This window comes from Mauremys mutica, chromosome 16 (genome assembly GCF_020497125.1).
Source record: "Mauremys mutica isolate MM-2020 ecotype Southern chromosome 16, ASM2049712v1, whole genome shotgun sequence".
NCBI lineage: Eukaryota > Metazoa > Chordata > Testudines > Geoemydidae > Mauremys > Mauremys mutica.
The window spans coordinates 10,899,205-10,920,368 of NC_059087.1; the positions used below are offsets into that span (position 1 = coordinate 10,899,205).

The 21,164-nt window shown below is 42.0% G+C and overlaps 1 protein-coding gene across 3 annotated transcripts in view; it reads left to right on the forward strand.

Moving 5' to 3' along the window:
* TMEM132C (transmembrane protein 132C) overlaps window positions 1-21,164 on the forward strand; it is a 301,970-nt gene that overhangs the window by 224,868 nt on the left and 55,938 nt on the right. For all 3 annotated transcript variants that reach the window (XM_044990544.1, XM_044990546.1, XM_044990545.1), the window contains one exon: window positions 1,577-1,760. In XM_044990544.1, the coding sequence (XP_044846479.1) occupies window positions 1,577-1,760 (184 nt within the window). The remainder of the gene's footprint in view (window positions 1-1,576; window positions 1,761-21,164) is intronic.

The window sequence follows — 21,164 nt, forward strand, 5'->3', positions numbered from 1 at the left end:
GTTAGCAAGGGACTTGGAAAAGTTTAGGTTCAGTTCCTTGCTCTACCACAGACTTCCTATGTGATCTTGGGCAAGTCAGTCAGCATTGCTGTGCTTCAGTTTCCCATCCGTGACATTGGGATAATAGCACTTCCCATGTGAGCATGAATACATGAAAGATTGTGAGGTGCTCAGATACTACAGAATGGAGACTATTGAAGTACCTTAGATTCTAGATCACCCCTGTCCAAAAGTCCCTGATTACACCATTTGGCTGGCTGGACCTTTTTGTTGTGGTATTTAATACTGCATATTTTACATCTGCTCACAGGCTATTTAAAGAGGTCTTCAGCCTTCCTGATCAGGGCAGCTCTCCTGTCGTATATTGTGACTCAGTGCAGTTCTGAAGTTGTGCTAGAATTTTTTCTCTATGGAACACATCTGAAAACTCTGGGATTGTCAATCATATGTACAAGCTTTGTCAGTTTCTAAGCATCAGACCTAGAAATGGTGAGAATAATACCTTCCCAGGTACCATTAATCTAAGGCATAATGGTGTCTTTAACAGCTACATGAACTCAGTAGCTAGGATGATCCAGGTGTCTTTGCGTATAATCATGCCTTCAAATAAATTACAAGTTCAATCCAATATGTTTTCCTTTTGGGGTGTTCCACAAGTGCATAAACCAGAGTTATCACAGTTGCCTTGTATTTATAAGCAATAAGATTTATTTAGTAGGAACTCTTCAAATGGGAATGAGCTGACCTTGAGTTATGAACTGCTCCACCTATACATCCATCACATTATCCCACGAAATTACTATCTCAAAAATGCATGAAAGAAAGTATACCCACGTCATACAAGTGTCTCCGTTTCTCTCTTTCAAGCGAGGAAGCTTTTATACTAAGTAAAGGCATTTAAAACATTAGCTAATATGAAGACTTTTCTGACTAAGCCATCCAAAGGATAATCCACCATTGAAACAATAATTTGGATGGAAAGGGTTTTACTTTTAAAATAATCATACAAGCTACTGTCACAAAGTGTAACTTAAAGAATAAAAAATGGCTTAAATAACCTCTTGAATCTTCCTGTTTAACCATATTAGGTCTTTTCTTGTCTCATGTTGACTCCATGTCTCAGTTAATGACTTTAAATTGAGTCTCATTGTGAACAATTCATATAGTTATAATGATTCACTTTGAGATAGATAACATTGGGTTTGGCTCTGTTCTCACCTGCACCAGTTTGACTGGAATATCTTCATCTACTTCATTGTTGATACTCCTGGCTATACTAATGTACAAAATAAGAGAATCAGACTCACTGTTGGGATCGAATCACATTTGCAAAATTATAAAAATACACGGTTGAGTAAACATCTTTGCTTATATCGTACACCTCATCCTGGATCAAAGTAAAGTGAGGAACTCTACCTCACTATTCTTAACCTTGGTGGGAAGCACATTTTGAATAATTCTTGTTTGCAAAAGGTTTGTTGTATAAATACCTACATTTTCCAGTAGTTAATATGATTCATTTGTCCTCCTAAATCACTATAATATCTCTTCCCTTTCCCTTTTTTCATCTTTCCAGAAGTAACAGTTTATTCAGTGAAGTCGTGCAGATGAACTTTGAAATAGCCAGTTTCAGCAGTCTTTCTGGAACGCAGCCAATCACATGGCAGGTGGAATACCCTCGGAAGGGGACAACGGACATAGCCCTCTCTGAAATCTTCATCTGCCAGAAGGACCTGGTAGGAATAGTTCCACTAGCAATGGTAAGAGATTCTCTGGAAAGCATGGTGCTCTGTCCCATCTTTAAATGACTGTCATTCTGTGAAGGTACAAAGCGGCCTTTGAGACTGATCGGCAAAGAGGTGGTCTCTGCCCACTAGATAATCAGGGAAGAATTCTTTTCTGAGATCAGCATGGCACTACTCCGCCTTGGTATAATAATACTCTCCCTATGTGTTGGAATCTCTGTTGATGTCAATTGGATATCCTTTTTTTAATAGGAGCAATAAGCACTTGCCAGAATCACACACGCGTTTCATTGTGCGTGCAAATCATGCAATTTAGACTAACTGCCCACACACACACAAAAGATGCTGCCCCTTTAAAAAAAAAATCTGGTCCTTACCCTTTAAACCTTGAGTTCCCCTGTTTTAAACTGTTCTTTCACAGTTCCCTCTAGACTACCAGTTGGTAACAGAGGGCAAAATATACTTGCTGGTCGCTTTTTAATTTTTCCATTAAGTGCTATAGGGTTTGATCATAAGAACGGCCATACTGGGTCAGACCAAAGGTCCATCTAGCCCAGTATCCTGTCTTCCGACAGTGGCCAATGCCAGGTGCCCCAGAGGGAATGAGCAGAACAGGTAATCATCAAGTGATCCATTCCTTGTCGCTCATTCCCAGCTTCCGGCAAACAGAGGCTAGGGACACTGACAACTCTTGGGGGCACATACCACCTGCAACTCCTGTTCAGAAATGGGAGTTGAAAGTGCTCAGTATTTAGCAGGATGAAGCCTAGACTAATTAGCTGGCTGTTCCCTAGCACCATAAAGCCAGGGGCGGCTCTAGGTATTGTGCCGCCCCAAGCACAGCAAGGAGGCTGCCTTCAGTGGCTTGCCTGCGGGAGGTCCCCGGTCCCGCGGATTCGGCGGCACGCCTGCGGGAGGTCCGCCGAAGCCGCGGGACCAGCAGACCCTCCGCAGGCACGCCGCCGAAGGCAACCTGCCTGCCGCCCTCATGGCGACCAGCAGAGCGCCTCCCGTGGCTTGCCGCCCCAAGCACGCGCTTGGCATGCTGGTGCCTGGAGCCACCCCTGCATAAAGCACTCTGGTTTTAGGGAGAGAACAGAAAGTATCTGTAAAAGAAAGAAAAGTCCCTTGGTCTGTTTGGAAAATCCTTGGAAAAGAGTCTATTCTGAACAAATTCTGCTTGAATAGCCTACCTTTTGTGGGGGATTTTTTCCTCATGTTAATTGGAAAAAAAAAAAAAGTCCTGCTCCCATTGAAGTCAATGTGTGTGTGTAAACTCCTCGAGCTGGAGCAGTCCCAATGATATTTAGGCGAAAACAGGATGTTTGCCAAAATTAAAGGACCAGTGCAGACTTTAATACTGAAAGATACTTTCCGTTGATGGTTTTTATTAGTGAAATTCTGGCCCTCTTTTATTTATTATATTGTTACATGTTTTTTCCTTTTATCTGGTAATATTGTCATGTGCTAGATAACTGGGGAAGAATTATTTTTTGCGATTAGTACGGCAGTCCTCAACTTCTCCGCTATGTCAGTGGAACTCCTGCCGATATCCTTGGGAGATTTACTCCCATAGATCCTGCTCCAAAGTTCATTGAAGTCAGTAGAGAGTTGTGTGCTTCAGAACTGGGCTGAGAGAGAAATGTTGCCTTCGATTACCTGTAGAGCTAAATATGGCAATAAATATTACGTCCTCAGTCCTGTAAAGACTTAAGCACATACTTAAGACAGCTTCTTCAGGTCAGATTCTGGCCTTAGGGAGATTCATTCAATGCTTCCAATGAAGCTACATATGTCTATCTTCTGGCAGAATTTACCACCCCTTCCCCTTCTATTTTTTAAAGAATCCATTGGCTCTGGCTCTGTATTTCATGCCTGATCTATTTTTATACATAGTCACTAAGGCAAGATACAGATGGACGTGCACATGTCTCTGAGAGATTAAAATGCATCCTTTTATGTTGGTTTCTCTAGCGGCCTGAGTCCCAATTTAGTGAAACCTGGGGTGCAAAGGGAATACGGGATGAAACCCTGGATGTACCAATGGCAGTACCGGCGAGCATTATGATTTTTGCAAGGGATTTAAAAGACAAAATTATACCTTAAAACCCTTCACTTTGCAAAGGTTCCTTGTGTGTGTCCGTTTCTCTGGTGTACCTTGTGATAACACTTGGCAGCAGCCATAACACATTGTGCTAATAGAATCTAACTGGATGAGATGCCAATACAAAATTGGCTTTGCTGGTGGGTTATTAGTAGATAAAGGGAATTTTCACAGTTTTCTGTTAGCTAACACTGCAGCTCCAGCCAGGATACTTTCTTCATTTAAACGTTAATCTCCAGCAGAGCTGATTACCTGGCAATTCTCTTGTTCAGAAGTAGAGACACAAAAAGAGAGAGTGTGATGCTGTGTCTGCTGAGAAGTTGTACTTCACTGTCCCTCTCAGCAACAAACTGTAAAGCATGTGCCCATCTCCCGCATAAAACCTAGGTCCTGGTGTTTTATGGCAAGTATTTTTCTTCAATAATTTGGAGGAAAAAATACTACAAGTAAATAGACCAGATCGATTTCAACATGAATTGTGTCCAGATAGCAAAACTGCTTCTTTCAGAATTATGTCATTGGAGAAGGGAACTGTAAGAAGGAATCTTTGCAGTTACAAACACAGGCAGTGTGGGCCAGTGGTTAGGGCACCAGTCTGGGACTGAGGACATTTGGGTTCTTGTCCTGACTCTGTGACTGGCCTGCTGTGTGAGCTAGGAAAATCTGTACCTCTGTTTCCCCTCCCACCCTTTTTCTGTCTCGTCTATTTAGATTATAAGGGCTGGGACTATATCTTACTATGTGTTTCTACAGTGCCTAGCACAATCTCATTTGAGGCCTCTAGGCACAACCATAATAAAGGTAATACAAACAGTTACAGTTATTTTTAAAGGTGATTACCAGGTAGAGTAAAATAATATAAAATATATACATGGATTAACAAGAGATGTTAAAAAACGTATATCTATCTGTAGATGTATATCTAGAGAGAAACTTAATGTGAGGACAGTCCCATCCATTAGCTGGGTAAAATTTGTGTTCCAGCTCTCTAGAGCAGCAAGTGGATTATGTTGGCATAAGATAACAGACAACAACATAAAGAACACCAGATGCAAGGAAGGCGGAAGGAAAAATAAATATCAGGAAGCTGGAAACAAGAAATCTTTTGTTGGGATAAATATAACCCCAGGATCACAGAAGTGGAGTGTCTCTCACGTGAGCTGTTCAAATGCTAGACTAAAACTTACAAAGCTGAAAAGATTACACATTCATATTACCCTCTTTCTAATGATCTTAAAAATAGGAGAGACATGGGGAAAAGAAGAATTGAGTTTCTTAGGGATTAGAGCAGTTCAGCTCTGGTATAATGGAACAGAAGAGATTAAGGAATTGACATTGTCAGAAAGAACTGAACCTACAATATCAACATAGCCATGTAGGTCAGGGTTCAGTGCAGCAGGTGGCCACCACCATAATCCACCGTGTGGTTATTCCATTTAGGATGAGGCACAGGGTGTGGGAGGGTAATAGGCATTCCTGGCAAACTGCAGACAGGCCAGAAGCTCTGGCAACCTCGCTCCCCAAATTAAAAAATAGAAATAAATTATTTTTTTCCACAGAAAGTACTTATCACCTTCCAACCAGCTGTATTTTTTTCATGGTTTTACCCTCAGTCATCAAGAATGTTTACTAAATGATTACCACTGGGGGCATTGTATCAAAAGGCATCCCCAATCAGCCTTTGCACCACCAAAAGCTTAAATCTGCTACTTGGAAAATAACTTGTCATTGTGCTTCAGTATCAGTGCACTCTAAGACATTCATTTTTCATTCTGGGACATGTGATGTTGACGAGGATGTATGTGCCTCTCACTTCAAGTGTAAGATAAGAAACAGTGGGGATAGGTTTCCATCATGGTGCAGGAAGGGTATTGAAAGCCTTATAAAATTCATTAGACAATAGGGTGTGTGAGAAAGAGAGAGAAGAGAAAAAGATTTCCCCTGTCACAATAAAAAATGTGCACCACAATTTACAGAAAAGAGCGATCTTGCAAAGATTTAACTCTCTACTATAGAACTGATGTCTGAGAAGTGTTCTGTTTAAGCAGTTCTGCTTTGATATTGCTTATTCCTGGATCAATTAGAAAAGTGCCTTCATAGGAGCTTGATTAATTGTCTGCTTAGCTGCTTTTGAAAACCTCTTCAATTAATCACAACTTACCTTAGAGCTTGCCAATTAAGGTGTACTGAGTTGCACAGCTTACTTTCCACAGCCTCCTCAAATTTCTATCCTATCATGAGCAAATGCAGCCGGCTGTATTGATTTTTGCCACCTAATGAGATAAAAAACAAAACTCCAACTCGTTCACTTTTGTGGTGCACGCACGCACATACACACACACACAAACACACAATCCCATTTCATTATGAAGCCTCAACATTTATGTGCAGTTCAACACCAAGCCAAGAGATAGAAGCTTGTACAAGAGACTATTCATGGGACAGCTCCAGTTGATTAAACAGTTGTATTTAAGAAGCATTTCTCCTACTAAGAAGTCACTGTGGGACAGGTCCATCAGCAGAACCATGCACGTGTTGACTGCTCAGTTGATACCCAAACCAATAAAGCAACATCAGCATTATAGTAGACCTCTTTCCTGTAGGATAGTTTACCAGTTCTTGTAGAAAATTCACCTTGAAGTCACAGAAAGGCCAGTGCAAGACTTCCTGAACCCCATGCAAGTGGCACAGAAGAGTTGCAGCTAAGAAAGCAGCCCATAAAATAGAATAGTGGCAATGGAGCACCCTGACTTTGAATCACGGAGATGAAATCCTTCTCTATACTTCACCTGCATAAAATCCAGCTAGTCAAAGTGGTGAAGGCACCAGCTGGATGTCAAAAGCACTGGGTTCTATGCTGGCTCTGCTCCAGGCTCCTTGTGTCACCTTGGGCAGTTGTGTAACTTCTTTGTCCTTTACATATTTCCATCTGTAAAATGGGGATGACACCAAACACACAGTGGGTCCATGTGTGTTTGTAACCTGGGATGGCATGTGCTATACACATGCAGAGATTTATTATATTTTTCTATTTTGATTTATTTTTGCTGCTTCGGGTAGGATTTGAGTGACACTGATGCCCGGTGTATCCTTCCCTTTGTTTAATAGCATCCTGTAAGCCACTGGTTAACTCCAGCTCAGGGGAATATGCTTTTGTGTCACATAGATGGTATGTGTGCATGACAAATCAGCCTCTGGGTAGCAGTAATGCATAAATGAGGTTCTTTTTTGCTTAGCATTACTCAGTATAGCTCCATACCTACTGTAAGTGTGTTCCATGATCCTACATTGTTTCATTGAGAAAGACCTGCGTTTGCCTTTGTAATTGAGTATATGGTATGTTGTGGAATCCCCATCGTTGGAGGTTTTTAAGAACAGCTTGGACAAACACCCTTCAGGGATGATCTGGGGTTACTTAGTTCCGCCTCAGCACAGGGGGCTGGACTAGATGAGCTCTCTAGCTCTCTTCCAGCCCTACATTGCTATGATTCTGTATTGAAGGTTCTCTCATGAGAGTGAGTGGCCATACATTCAGAATGCAGAGCTGTGAACCATAGCCCAATCTAAAAACATGCTTTGCAATTTTCATGCATGTTTAACTTTTTTCATCAGAAAGCAAAGGTCATCAGGAATCTGTAGCCCACAAATTAAATGAATTTATCCCCAGGTTGGTCTCTAGTGGATAATAGTCTCATCACAAAGGAGCCACACAAACTTATAGGGTGACCAGATAGCAAGTGAGGGGTAATAGGTGCCTATATAAGAAAAAGCCTCAAATATCGGGACTGTCTCTATAAAATAGGGACATCTGGTCACCCTACAAACCTATGACTTCACACTGTGAGGTCCTCCCTCCTTTCATCGATCTCCAAGCCAAGGTAACAGATGCAGAAGGACGTCTCCTTCCTGTTAGCCACAAAGAAATGAATGAAGAAGATATGAGGAGCCACACAGTTCAGGAGTTCTTCAGGATATCTGAAGATATCTAAACAAATTCGTTTTCTAATTTGCTGCATACAAATGAACCAACAAATATGTGCCATGCTGAACTTTTCTTCAACTGAACAAATATTTTCCCAGTTGAGTGGAATGATGAATGAGGCAAAACATACATTTCGATTTGAAGGAAATATAGTTGATGTAAAAAATTATCTTGGCTATTTTGTAACAGGATATGTATTTTTTAAAGTAAAATTATGTTGTAACTGGAACTGGGTAAATTAAATATGAAGGGCCAAATTCTGTAACCTACCCATCCCACCTTTGTACTGACAGTGTGGGTTGAACTTGGGACCTCCAGTAGTAAAAACTCCTGAGCTTTTTACCAGTTAAACTACAAAGGTAAGTCTTTTAGGAGAGAGCAGTAACAGGTTTAAGAGTCTATCATATGATCCTGTCAACAGAGAGGGACTAAATTGAGGTTAAGACCCACATCACTTGCAGATAGGGTGACCAGATGTCCCGATTTTATAGGGACAGTCCTGATTTTTGGGTCTTGTTCTTATATTGGTTCCTATTACTCCCCACCATCTCTCAATTTTTCACATTTGCTGTCTGGTCACCGTATTTACAGACCTGAAACCCCATTGAAAACAGTGGCATCGCATTGGTTTAAGTGAGGCCAGAATTTGCTTGCTTACTCTCTAGATTTACACTGATACAATTTCCACTAAAGACAGTAGCATTGCTCTAATTTTATACCAGAGTAACTGAGACCAGATTCTGACCCAAAGGATCTGCTTGTGAATTGTCCATGTCAAATACAGCATTGAAAGCTGTTTCAGTTAAAGAAGCTGTCCACTGTCAGTCACTGTTGATTTGGTCCGTTTGTTCAAAGCAGGGTCCTTTGTTATCTGCCCTACAGAAAACAAAAGCAACAAAAGGATAAGATGTGTGCATTGATCCCAAATTGATCAGAAGCCACAGATAGAAATGAAAAGAATTCAAAATGGCTCAATTTGACTTTGTCTTTGTTAATGTATCCTGTCCATTAGAGCCCGTCATTGAACTTTTGCCTCTGGCCTGTTTTTTCTTTCTCTTTAGTACCGTCATATTCAGTTCCCCCTTTTGAGGGGAATAAGGATGGATCAATAAAGCTAACCCAGATGGTTGGGCTTCATTTTTCCATTGGATCAGGTTGCATGTCATGTTCCATGCAACTCAACAGTATATGATTTTCCTTTTTTCTTCCACCCCATCTCCTAACAGCCTCTATTGAATGGATTACTTTGGGATTTTCTAAGAGCCAAGGAGAGATGGGGTCAGCAGGCTTCCAGATGTGTAGAGTATTCTATGTGTAAAGTGTGCTATTTAGGGAACTCTTGGTTTTCCTTGCCAGTTTTTCTTGCTGTATTAGAGAGAGATTGATGAAAGACTTAGGATATATGTTTCTCTGCCTTGACAAGTGGGAGCTCCAATAACAAATGATGAAGCAGCTAAAGTGTCCTTTGAGATTTTCAGTGACTTTCTAATTTATTGTTTGTATTACGGTAGTGCCTAGGAATGCCAATCAAGGATCAGGGCCCCATTGTGCTAGGCACTGTACAGACAAATAACCCAAAAAGACCGTCCCTGCCTGCCCCAGAGAGGTCAAAATCTACAGTATCAGACTGAGATGAAATGTGATGTCGTGTTGTGGCAAGTTCAACGTTCCTGTTATTTGGAGATCTGATTTTTGCCTTGCCACTATTAGGTTATCTTGATCTCACTTTCAGCTGATTGACATCCCATGAGAGTCAAGAATTTGGGGCTCCCTCTAAGCAGTGGCCTAGGGACACAACAACCTCCCCTGCCCCCTTCAAGATTTTTTTAAGCCATGGTTTATATCTGAAAAGACAGCTGATTAAAAAGCCTGACCAGTCAATACAGCCCCATGGCCAACTTCACAGCTGCCACATGTGCATGAGCAGAGACTGTGGAGAGGCCCCATAATAAGCCAGCTGAAAAGTCTACTCTGGACCCATATGATAATGCTTGAAAAGGACATTCCAGAGCTATGTATTTTTGACGCGTAGCTGCCAAGTACCATATTTTCCATATGTACCCACAGTTACTGCCTCCTCGGCCAGATTGGGTGCAAAGGAGCATTTCTCAGCAGGAGCGAGGGACTGATTTCAATGGCTGATCTTCTGCTGAAGCTTGCAGCTGACACAGAACTGGAATTCACAGGCAGAGACATTACTAAACTATAAGGCTATCACACCTGCTGGGCAATTAAGAATCCCCGAGGTAAAGCTCAGCCTGTAAACTTCCCCAGGAGACTGTTGCAGAGGCAGAACCAAGATTTTTCCAAGGGGTCTTGTGGCATTATGACAGACAGCAGCCTCCAAAGGCCACCCATGGTTTTGACATTGGTGGTAGCAACTGCTTACTGAATACCTTGCACCTCTGTAGCACCTTTCACCCAAAGCGCTCACTAAATAAGTCTCATAACATTCCTGCGCTGTTATACTTATTTTACAACTGGGGAAACTGAGGCACTGAGCACTTAAGTGACTTGCGCAAGGTCTCACAGTCAGACACTGGCAGAATTGGAAACACAGCTCAGCAACACTGACTACATGTCTGCTGCTCTGACCACTAGATTACACCTCTTCCCTAAAGAATACAAGTCACAGGACTAATAGTGATCCAGACTAGACTTTGTGATCCTCTTTTAGCTCCAGTTAATTGATTACCAACTGGCTCAAGTTACTTAGCATGTTTGTTGCAGGAGGTGAACGTTTGCAGTTTACCCTAGGACTCACCTCCATATTCCGGTGCTGTCACTTTAAATAGACACTCTGCTGAACAATGATAAGGTATGTTTGGAAATGCAGCAGGTGCTCTGCTGGCTTAGGTAGTTGGTGTGTTTGGCAGCAGTAAGTAGGTTAACTCTGCTTCATGCTGAAAAACTGGAGCAAATTCTTTTAATTGGCCAATTTTTAATGATCATTTTGATCTATAAAGAAAGGGTTAATGTTTCTGGGGACTAGTTCCCACGGTCATTAACCGTTAGGTGAGATCCACCTACCCAAGCAGCACATTGTTTATGCTGGGATATAATTAAGGAGGGCCTGAGGTGCTTCTGTACAGGCAGCAAAACTAACTAGATAACAAGGAGACACGTTATTGTAATGGAAGGTAATGAGTGAACCTGGGAAAATAAATTCACCTGGACTTTTATAAGCCTTAGTGATATAATGAGTTACCCCCAGGATTAAAAAAATCACAACTTCTCACCTTCAGTTTGGTGTTAGCCTTGTGTTTGCCTTGCCTTGCTTTCCATTTACAATTCATTATCCAGACACATTCTCATCACCAAGGATATTTGTCAGGCCTGTCACTGGGAATATTTACTTTAAATGCAGCAGTTCCACTTGCGGGTGTAGGAGGGGGGAAATAATAGGTCAGCCCAGAGCTGCATTGCCAGAGGGAGAGCTCCAGGAGGTCTGGGCTTCTGACTCTTCCCGCAACACTGCCCTTGGCAAGGGTGCAGAGTATGCTCCCCCATGCAGCTGGTGCTAATGACAAAGGCATGAGGAGCAATGGCCCTACCCTCTGTCTGCCCCCTATGGAGCTCGGTGCTGGTCCTTGCTTCTGGAGATTGAGGTGTCCGCATTGTGTAACCATAACATTCAATCTAGAGTCTTAACACAAGTAACAAGATGCCCTCTTCTTAAACTCCATATGTCTGAAGAAGTGGGTTTTTTACCCACAAAAGCTTATGCCCAAATAAATCTGTTAGTCTTTAAGGTGCCACCAGACTCCTTATTGTTTTTGCTCACCCAAAGTCTCTCTTGTAACATTTTCAGCCAGGATGGCTGAGATCCTTCTTTAATGAGATCAAGCTCACTGGTACCCTGTCCCCCTAGATGAAGGATGCAAGGGTGTCTTTCTACCCCCCTAGATATATTGGACCAGTCCTTTTTTATTTGCCTATAACCAGGGTTTCCTCCTGCATTGTTCACCTCTTCCTGTTAATTTCTTCTCCTGAAATCTGTGCAATCTCTTAATTAACATTTAACTCAATATGCAATTCAACTTTCAGTGTGAAATACACCATGGTCAGGCAGGGAAACAAGTATCTCCTATCTGGGAGGACCTGATTTAAGATATGCTACCTCTGGGGGACCTGCCTTAATGAATATAATTTCCCATCTAGATACATATCTCTTTACATATTGCCTGTACTTACATTTTGCAACGAATATTATGATCAGTGTGACACAGGCTTTCAGTAGAGACCTTACATGAACCTTGCATGGTGAGCTAGAATATAAATACAAGACCCAGGGATCCCTGAAACTCTTATGCACGCCTGTGCCTTCTGCAAGTTGGCATCAAGAAGTCCTTGGGTCGCACTCCTCTACTAAGACTGGCCCCAAGGATGCAAGAATGATTTTCGCATTGTGAGCACCTCTCCATTAGGAAGTGGGCTGAGGCCACTGATCCATTTCACAGAGGCCACTGGACAGTCAGAAGGTGCTAATAACAATTTATGATCACTGGCGACTTGGTCTTGATTCAAATGAATAATCCAGAAAGGAAGAGCTTTACATTCCCTTAACAATCTCCTGGGCCAGCCAGACCCCGATACTGCTAAGGGGGGAAAAAACCCATAGATTTCTGTTGTGAGAAGACCTCTTTTGTTACCTTAATATTGATGGACAGAGTATAATTAGCACCCTGCTTATAGAACATTGCTCTGTGATTTGACTGGTCCAAGGGAGATGTAAAAACAACCAAAGGCCAAACAACCAGTGACTGCCCACAGCCAACTATATATTTGTAGCAATAATAAGAGAAAAACATTCCATGCAGCACCGTCAAAGGACAAGATGCAATAAAAATTCCATCTGTATGCCATGTGGCTGAAATCTGCATAGGCATATGTAATCCTCTGAAATGTGATTTTTATTCCTTTTTAGTCTCTGCACAGCCTGGGATGCAGTGCAAGGGAAGCACTTCAACACTTGTGAAGGAGGCAAGCATTTTTATTGCATCTGGCCCCCTGATTTTTCCGAGGAGATCATTGCTGTCAGCATTCCTCAGTATATTTGTAGTTATCACATACTAGCAGCCTGGGTCTGCAACCCCTTGCTCATGCGAGAGGACCTGAGTCGCATTAGCAGACTATTGAAGTCAACAGGATTATATACATGAATAAGGAAGGATTTGCACTGCTAGGAAAACTTGTCTACATGAAGCATTGATTGCTAATTGACATTGATGGGGACCTATCAGGAATACAAACTAACGGCCTGATCCTGCAAGTCCATGTTCATGTAAGTATTCTCAGTTAAGTCAGTGGGATCACTCAAGTGAGTAAGAGTTGGTAGATTGGCCGTAAGCATCTTCATGAACTAGTTAAGATAGTTTAACTTATAGTAAGTACCAATGGGCCTTTTCTCCTGATACGGCCTAGTTGTGTACTGACAACTAAAGATGTACTCTAGTTCAACCTCAAGTTATTTGTGATGATAGCATGACATACTTCACATATGTAGAGTAAGGAAGAATAATTCCCTCTGTCACATGAACTACTGGGTGAAATTCTATGGCCTGTGTTGTGTAGGTGACCAGACTAGATGATCATTATGGTCCTTTCTGGCCTTATAACTGATGAATTTACAGACTCCACGATGGATGATGGAAGAAACATCAAACTTAGCTTGTTTTTTAAATCTCATTGAGATCTAAGAGATAAGCAAGGCTTGAAGAAAATTGGTTAAGTAATTTTAAAGTTATAATTTAATTTAAACTGAGAAATAGTGAGTGGTTTGGGGAGAAAGTATAGCAAAATATTGGCTAACAGATACAGAAAAAATAATGAGACTATCTTAGAATGCTCATGGGCAAAGGTTTCTTGAGTGAGTGAACAGATGGACATTTAAATGAAATTCTGTGTTTACTGTAGCTAGATTTAAATTAAGGGCCCAAGACTGCATACCTTTGTCCTGTCAGTAGCCCCACGAATGGAATCCTTATCTGAATATGACATTCAGGGACAGGATCAGTCTGTGAGTTGAGTGTGCTTCAGAGGGAGAAGAGAGGGCCTGATTCTGATCTTGCTTACCCCAGTATAACTCCACTAACTTTCTCGATTCACACCAGTGTAACTGAGATCCGAATCAAGCCAAAGAAACCCACTGTGTGGGCACGTGGATGTTTCCTCCTCTTCAGAAAAAGCAGACTGAATACTTAAAGGACATGCAGAGCAGCCTCATTGTCAGCAGCAGCAATAGCATGCTGGAGGAGAAAGGGGGCTTCAGCAAATGAAATGGAAGCAACAGCCACATTAATTTTAATCAGATTCCGAGCCATCTGACTTGTATTCTGTATTTTTTTCTATCAAAGTTGATTGTCCTTCTGCAAGATTCATTACTCCCCGGAACAATAATAAATTCTAGAACAATGCAATATATTACCCTTGTAAGCTTTTTGAAATTCTCTGTTAGTTAAAAAATGGGTACAGTAAACTTTCAGTAATTGCTGCAGATTGAATCTTGACTGTCACAGGCTGCATTGCTGTCTACACTGCCTCCTGTCTTCCTAGCCTCTTGTAAATAACCAAGGATTGTACATGTTTTGGAGTAGACTCCTAGTGAGCTTCCCTCATGTAACCCACCTCTCTCTGACAGAGCCCTTGGAAAGGAGGAGGTGGGGTTAAAGAATGGGGATGAGGCCCCTTTGTATAGTCTGGAGGACATGAGCAGAGGTTGCCAAAAGAGAACCTATGTAGAGGAGTCACATTGTGCCCATACCTACACGACCCATGGACTAGAATGTGACCAGAGGAAACCGTGGTTGCAGAGCTCATTGGGCCAAAATTAGAGGTATGGCTGGTCCCCCGTCACCCCCCAAAAAAAATCTGTGGAAAATTGTGATGAAAAAGAAAAACTTTTCCCTTTTTTTTTTTTTTTTTTTTTTTTTTTTAAATTTTCCCTGGACATTTTTGGCTGAAATTTTTGGTGTAGTGCCTTATGGGAGTTGTAGTTTGCACCTCATGTCCCCATTCACCTCTATGGGCTGGGATCCCCAGCTGGACAACATTTCCCATAATGCATCATGACCAGGGACTCCACGTTACCCAGTTTCCCCCTCACCCAGAGGAGTTCCCATGATGCTTTATGGGAGAAGCAACTGCCAACACTCGTTATGGGAAATGAACCTGCCAAGGTGCAAATGTGGAACACAATGTATGACAACAAGGGACACACAAAAATTATTAATGAAGGGACCTAACAGTGTGCTGTGGGCTCCATCTCCTCAGTGTAATTAACGCCCCTTCTAATTACAGTTGCATGATGATTTCTGTCGTAAACATTTTTCAGCAGTAAAAGAAAAGGGACATCAACCTAGGTAACTATGGGTCTGAAATGAGTAGTGTCCCCTGAAATGAGGAGTGCTTGAGAGAGAGCTTTACCTGGTCAACATGTCAGAGTTTAGGTCAGCCTCTGGGTGGGGGTCCTCTTTCTAAAACAGTGTCAAACTCAGAGGAAACATGACTCTACTTCCTGGGATATAAGACTTGATCAAAGGCCCACTGAAGTCAATGAATAGATGCCTATGGGCTTTGGATCAGTTCCCACGTGTGGGTTGAAAACCCTGATATACTGTTTTCATGTTCTCTGTATGTATATCTCCTCACTATATGTTCCATTCTATGCCTCCGATGAAGTGGGCTGTAGCCCACGAAAGCTTATGCTCAAATAAATGTGTTAGTCTCTAAGGTGCCACAAGTACTCCTGTTCTTTTTTCCTCATATACTGGTACATCTAAAAGATACCCTCTATTAGCTCAGCTAGTTGGGGCCGGGGAGGTGATGTTTTGTTTGTTTTGTTTTTGTTTGGGCTTTTAGGGATTATTTTTAGCTGAAAGACCTGAGTTCTCTCCCTTCTTATGATCACAGAGTCCTGGACAGCCACCTTGTGTAGCATAGTGATGAGCAGGGGCGGCTCTAGGAATTTTGCTGCCCCAAGCACAGCAGGCAGGCTGCCTTCCGCGGCTTGCCTGCGGAGGGTCCGCTGGTCCCGCGGCTTCGGAGGATCCTCAACAGGCAAGCTGTCGAGGACAGCCTGCTTGCCGCCCTCGCAGCGCCCGCAGAGCGCCCCCCGCGGCTTGCCGCCCCAAGCATGCGCTTGGCGTGCTGGGGTCTGGAGCTGCCCCTGGTGACGAGTGAAAAGGCCTGAGTGGTTATGGATCCATTGCTCTAGACCGGCTCCAGTGAAATATAGAGTTGATTTGAGACAAGGCAGGCGCTGAGTACTAATGAGTTAGAAAAGGGGTGTTGGTGCAGGGGTTTTTGTTACTAAATTTTGGTTTATCCAGAACAGACCAGAGGAAAAGAGTGGAGTCAGCAGAAGAAAACAGCTTATATCATTTAAGATGCATTCTGTTCCTCTTTGTGTTTGGAAACAATTCAAAAGCAACTCAAATCTAAAAGTTTTGCTTATAACCTCTTAGTGATCTTGAATTCTCAACTTGAGGAACTAACAGAAGGTAGAGGGCCTCCTGCTGAATATATTATGTCAACAACAGAAACCAAACCAATCCATCTAAGCCCTGTCTGCACTTGTGGATCTTTATATATAGGGGTGGTGTGCATGTGTGTGCCAATATCAAGAAATTTTCTGTGGGCTTAAAGCTTAGGCTGATCCAGCAGAAAATGCTGTTCTTTATATACTGGACCCTGGACAAATTGCAGGCATTGAAAAGCAGTGACTAATACTGGAGATGCCAGCTGGCATGAAGTATCCTGCACCATATGTTTTAAGAATGCATGAAGTTACAGGAGTCAGGGGCAGGAGATGATAAACAGAATTCATCTGAGTCTAACTAATTCCTCCTCACCACTCCCACCTTACCCAAACAGGTACTGGGAGACTGTCTCTCATATTCACAGATGTAAGTAAGGGTGGTTTAGTGGTTGGAATATAGGACTGGGAGCCAGGATTTTGGATTTAGTTCCTGCCTCTGCCATTCTCAGTATGTGATCTTGGGCAAACCCTGTGTCTCAGTTTACCCATCTTTCAAATGCTTGCCAGACATACTTTGAGGCTTCTTGGGCCATTTCAAATTTTTCCCATGTCTGACGCATTTCAGGCACATCCCTTTCGTAGCCAATGGTAAACAAATTGATTTGGATCCTTTAGTCCTGAGTGTCACTGGCTAGCATGATAGGCTTAGGAACTTAGCTGCACTTGAAGACCGTTTAATGGCTAAGACCATCACAGGCCCGATCTTGCAAAGCTCCTGATGAAGTCAAAGGAAGTTTTTGCTTAAGTAAGGAGTGAAGAATTGGACCCTTGATTCTGCATATATTTAATGTACTTGGTATGTCTCTCTTTTACACACATGCTACGGGTAGCAGTTATACTTTCAAATACCACTGGCCTGTTAGACATGTGTCTGGTCAATAATGCAATTTTCCTGAGTGTCGCTCTCTCTCAGCCCCTTGCCTGTCCTATATCTCTGGTGTCTGTACAGTATCTCCTTTCATTAATGAAATCATCTTGCCTCTGCCCGCCATGTGCTTTGCGTTCTTGAATTTGCTATAAAGTCCATTAAATCAATAAACCATTTAAAGGGGAGGGGAGGGGGAATCCAGGAACAGAGAGAGGAAATAACAAGGAGCATGATTTTTTTCTTTCCTTTGTTTTTATTAGCAGTCCCCTAAGAAACTTGATTGTGTGTCTTCGTTATTGCTTGTGCTTATCAAAAATTAATGACATTCAGCCAAAATGAGGCAAGAGAAGCTAGAAATTTTTCCCTGCTGATTTGAAAATGGACTAAATTAAACGGAGAGAGTTTGACAGAAGCTGGCAATTTCACTTCCACTTTGTTTCAAATGGGATTCTGAAATCCACAAACAAGCCAAGCGCTCCTGCACCACTCAGTGGCCATACCTATTAAAAAATTGAAGAGTTTAAGAAAGCCACAGAAGATGGATACCCCCATTAGAAGGAGAACGTAACCCATTAATAATCAGTAGCATGTTAATCTTCCCAAATAAAACAAGCCCACAAATCTCCAGAGTGACCATAGAAATAATGTATGTGTCAGACACTATCTGATTATTTCAAAATGTTTATTTAGTGAACGTGTTTGCCCTGGAGAGTCAAGTCTTATTGTCGATATAAAACCTTTTAGAAATGCAGGAGGAATCATTCATTTCCCCCTAGCCACTCAGATGTTACCTTACCACCTCCCCCGCATCTGCTACTGTCTACCCTCAGTATTATGCCACTGCCAGAAAATATTATCACTGTGGGCCGGCTTCTGCCTCCCTTCCTCACGTTGAGTGCTACCTTCATCTTTGAATGGTCTCATTGAGATGGTTCCTGTTTGGGATGTGTTTATATCATGTTCATTTTTAGTGTTTGTTATTCGTAGTCTAGTAGAACCTAGGCGCCTCAGCTGAGAGAGGGGCCCAGTTACGCTAGGTATTGTACACACCCCTAGTAACAGCCCCTGCTCCAAAGTCTAAACACCCTGGATGGACAAAGAAGGTTTTATAGCCCCCTTTCACCAATGGGGGGGCACAGAGAAGTTGACTGAGAGACTTGCCCAAGGCTACATGAGGCGTCTGTGGCAGAACAGGGACTTGAACCCCAATCGGCGTCTCAGTCATATACCTTTTGCACGAGGCCATTCTTCCTGTCTGGAACCTCATGGCTCTCTTACGGCACAGTTTTACTTTCACTATATTTACCTCCTGCCTGTTATCCATCTTGGATGCTGCCCGGTCATTTGCTGCTCTGAAGTGAAAGAAATTTAAACAGAGGAATACTGCGTCCATAAATACGAGATAAACCACAGGACTGCCCATGACAGCTATTGTGTAATCCCCATGGTTTTCAAACCCCTTTGCCCAAAGTGACTTTGTACTGCACACGTCCACCTCCCCTAAACTTCACACATACCAGTGACGACATTGTTTTCATAGGAGCTACAACGTACATCTGCCAAATGGATAAGTGGGTAAACTCATAGCACCAAAAACGTTATTGCAGTTCACACCATTGCTAGGAGAGGCCAAATCCTGTAAGCCTTGATCTGCACTGGGGCAAAATGCCCAACTGAGTCACTGGGAGTTTTGCCTAAGAAATGAGTAAAAAACCAATCCTGCAATCTGACATCAGTGTGGAGTGCGAGGATCTGACTGCAGGATCAATGCTTAAGGAAGGACCCCTCAGGATATGATCCATGTAGATTGTTAGAGTGAAATCCTGTCTCTACTGCAATCAATGGCAAAATTCCCATTGATTTCCATGAAATCAGGATTTCATCCTTACTATTTGTAAAGTGCTTTCAGTGTGAAAGCACAAAATATTGATGCTATATATAAAAATAAAAATGTAAAATACTGCATATATCTAAAATACGTACTTTATGGCACCTATTAGTGTACAATCTGAATGCCTCACAATCATTAATGTATCTATCACGTGTCTATGTGTGTGTGCATAGTGTGTGGTATACCTATGTATTTGTGTGTGTACATAAATAGTATGATTGTGTAATTTCACTCTGCAAGTATCTATTGATTACAGCTATTGTAACAATATTATCATTGACACATAGCCAGCTATGTAATGCTACTGCACTTTTAAACCAGTGGGCAGAGTTTCAAATTGCAAATGAAAACTGTCTTTTTAGTATCAGTTTGTTCCCGGTGATGCCACTTGGAGTGGAGACATCACCAAGACTGTGGTGCTTTGGCTAATGAAGGAGCCGCCCCAATTTTAAATGGCGGTCCCCTTCCAAATGACTTCAGCTGGCACTCCAAGCTGTGAGACACAATGGCTGGCACATCAAACAAAAAGATCACAAGCTGCGATGTTGTCCTTAATTGTAAGACTGTACATGTTAGTCTCTGCAACGGAAAGACAATTGCAAGCTATGAAATTACGTTATCAAGAAGATATTCTACAACCCCATCAAGGGCTAGTTAAACATATGAACAAGCAGATCACCAGGTGGCCTTAGCTATCTCCCCTATTCAGTATTTACTGATATTCGTTTTCCCATCTGTGATAGCCTTAATAGGGCTGTTCAGCTATGGAGATAAACATGAGAGGTGTACATCACGGATGTGGACTTTTTCAGATAATTATTCCTCAGATATCTGAATAAAAGTAAAGCTATCTGTATGTTTAAGGGGGATAGAATTCATTGCAGGCTCTGAGGCCATTACATGGGCACAGTGTTTAGGTATCAGTAAGAAATATTTATCTTTTTCCAAGAACACTGGAAATAACCCCCACCACTGGGCTAACATGTTCATTAATGTTTCTTTCTCTGCTCTGCTTTTCCTAGCAAGTGGCTTCTTTTATAAGAGCATCTTTTTGAAAACAGTTAATTATGGATGTGAGTGTATATATTACATATACATTATATATCACATGAGTAATTGATATGTAATATGTGTTTTACCACAGCGCATCGGAGCCCTTGTCATGAACCAGGACCCTGCTATACCAACACAGAACAAAAATATGCCTGCTCTCTATGTGTATAATAGACACACAGTTTGGGATTTTCAAAGGAGCCTAAAGGAGTTAATTGTCCACATCCAGTAGCATGGCAGTAACAAAAAGGGTGTGAAATAACAGCTACTAAGACCTCAGAATAGGGAAAATCCTGACCCAAAAGGATTGGGTTGTTCTGGTTTCCTTACTATAGTCAACATATTAACAGTGAGACTGGAGTCAGACTATCTCATGTAATATCTTAAGATTCTTTTTTAAACCCACGGCCTGAGCCTTTTCTCCATTAAGAATGCAGTTCCTACCTAACTGCTTTAATTTCTTGATCTGTTTGGCAACTAGGCGTTGATGTAAATAGCCTCCCTATGAGCTAGGGAGGGGAAACAGGCAGCTGGTTTATAAATTTGCATCTAAATAAATGCAGCTTTTTCGTGTACTTATCTCTAAGCAAGGAAAAAGGAAACGCTTTGCTGGTGGTGTTCCCATTGATATGGATGACAAAACTTGCATGGACTTCAATAAGAGCAGGATCAGGAGTAGGCTCTAAAATTGCTGTTGTTTCCATACCCCTAAAATACACCAATGTTCAACACCTCTGGCTACACTCTGTGTCTTTCTCTCCTGCAGTGCATCTGCTTCTGATCATTGCCAGAGACCCAATGAATTAGAAACATGGAAGATTGTGGGATTTCTCATGCTAGGTGTCAAATCCAAAGTCACTTTCAGATTTTACACAGGAAATCTCCCATGGCAACAAGATGAGATGGATCCAATACATCTTTCAGCACTTCAAGAGTCACACCTAACCTTCTAGACTGTCATCCTGTCAATGAACCCAGCAGT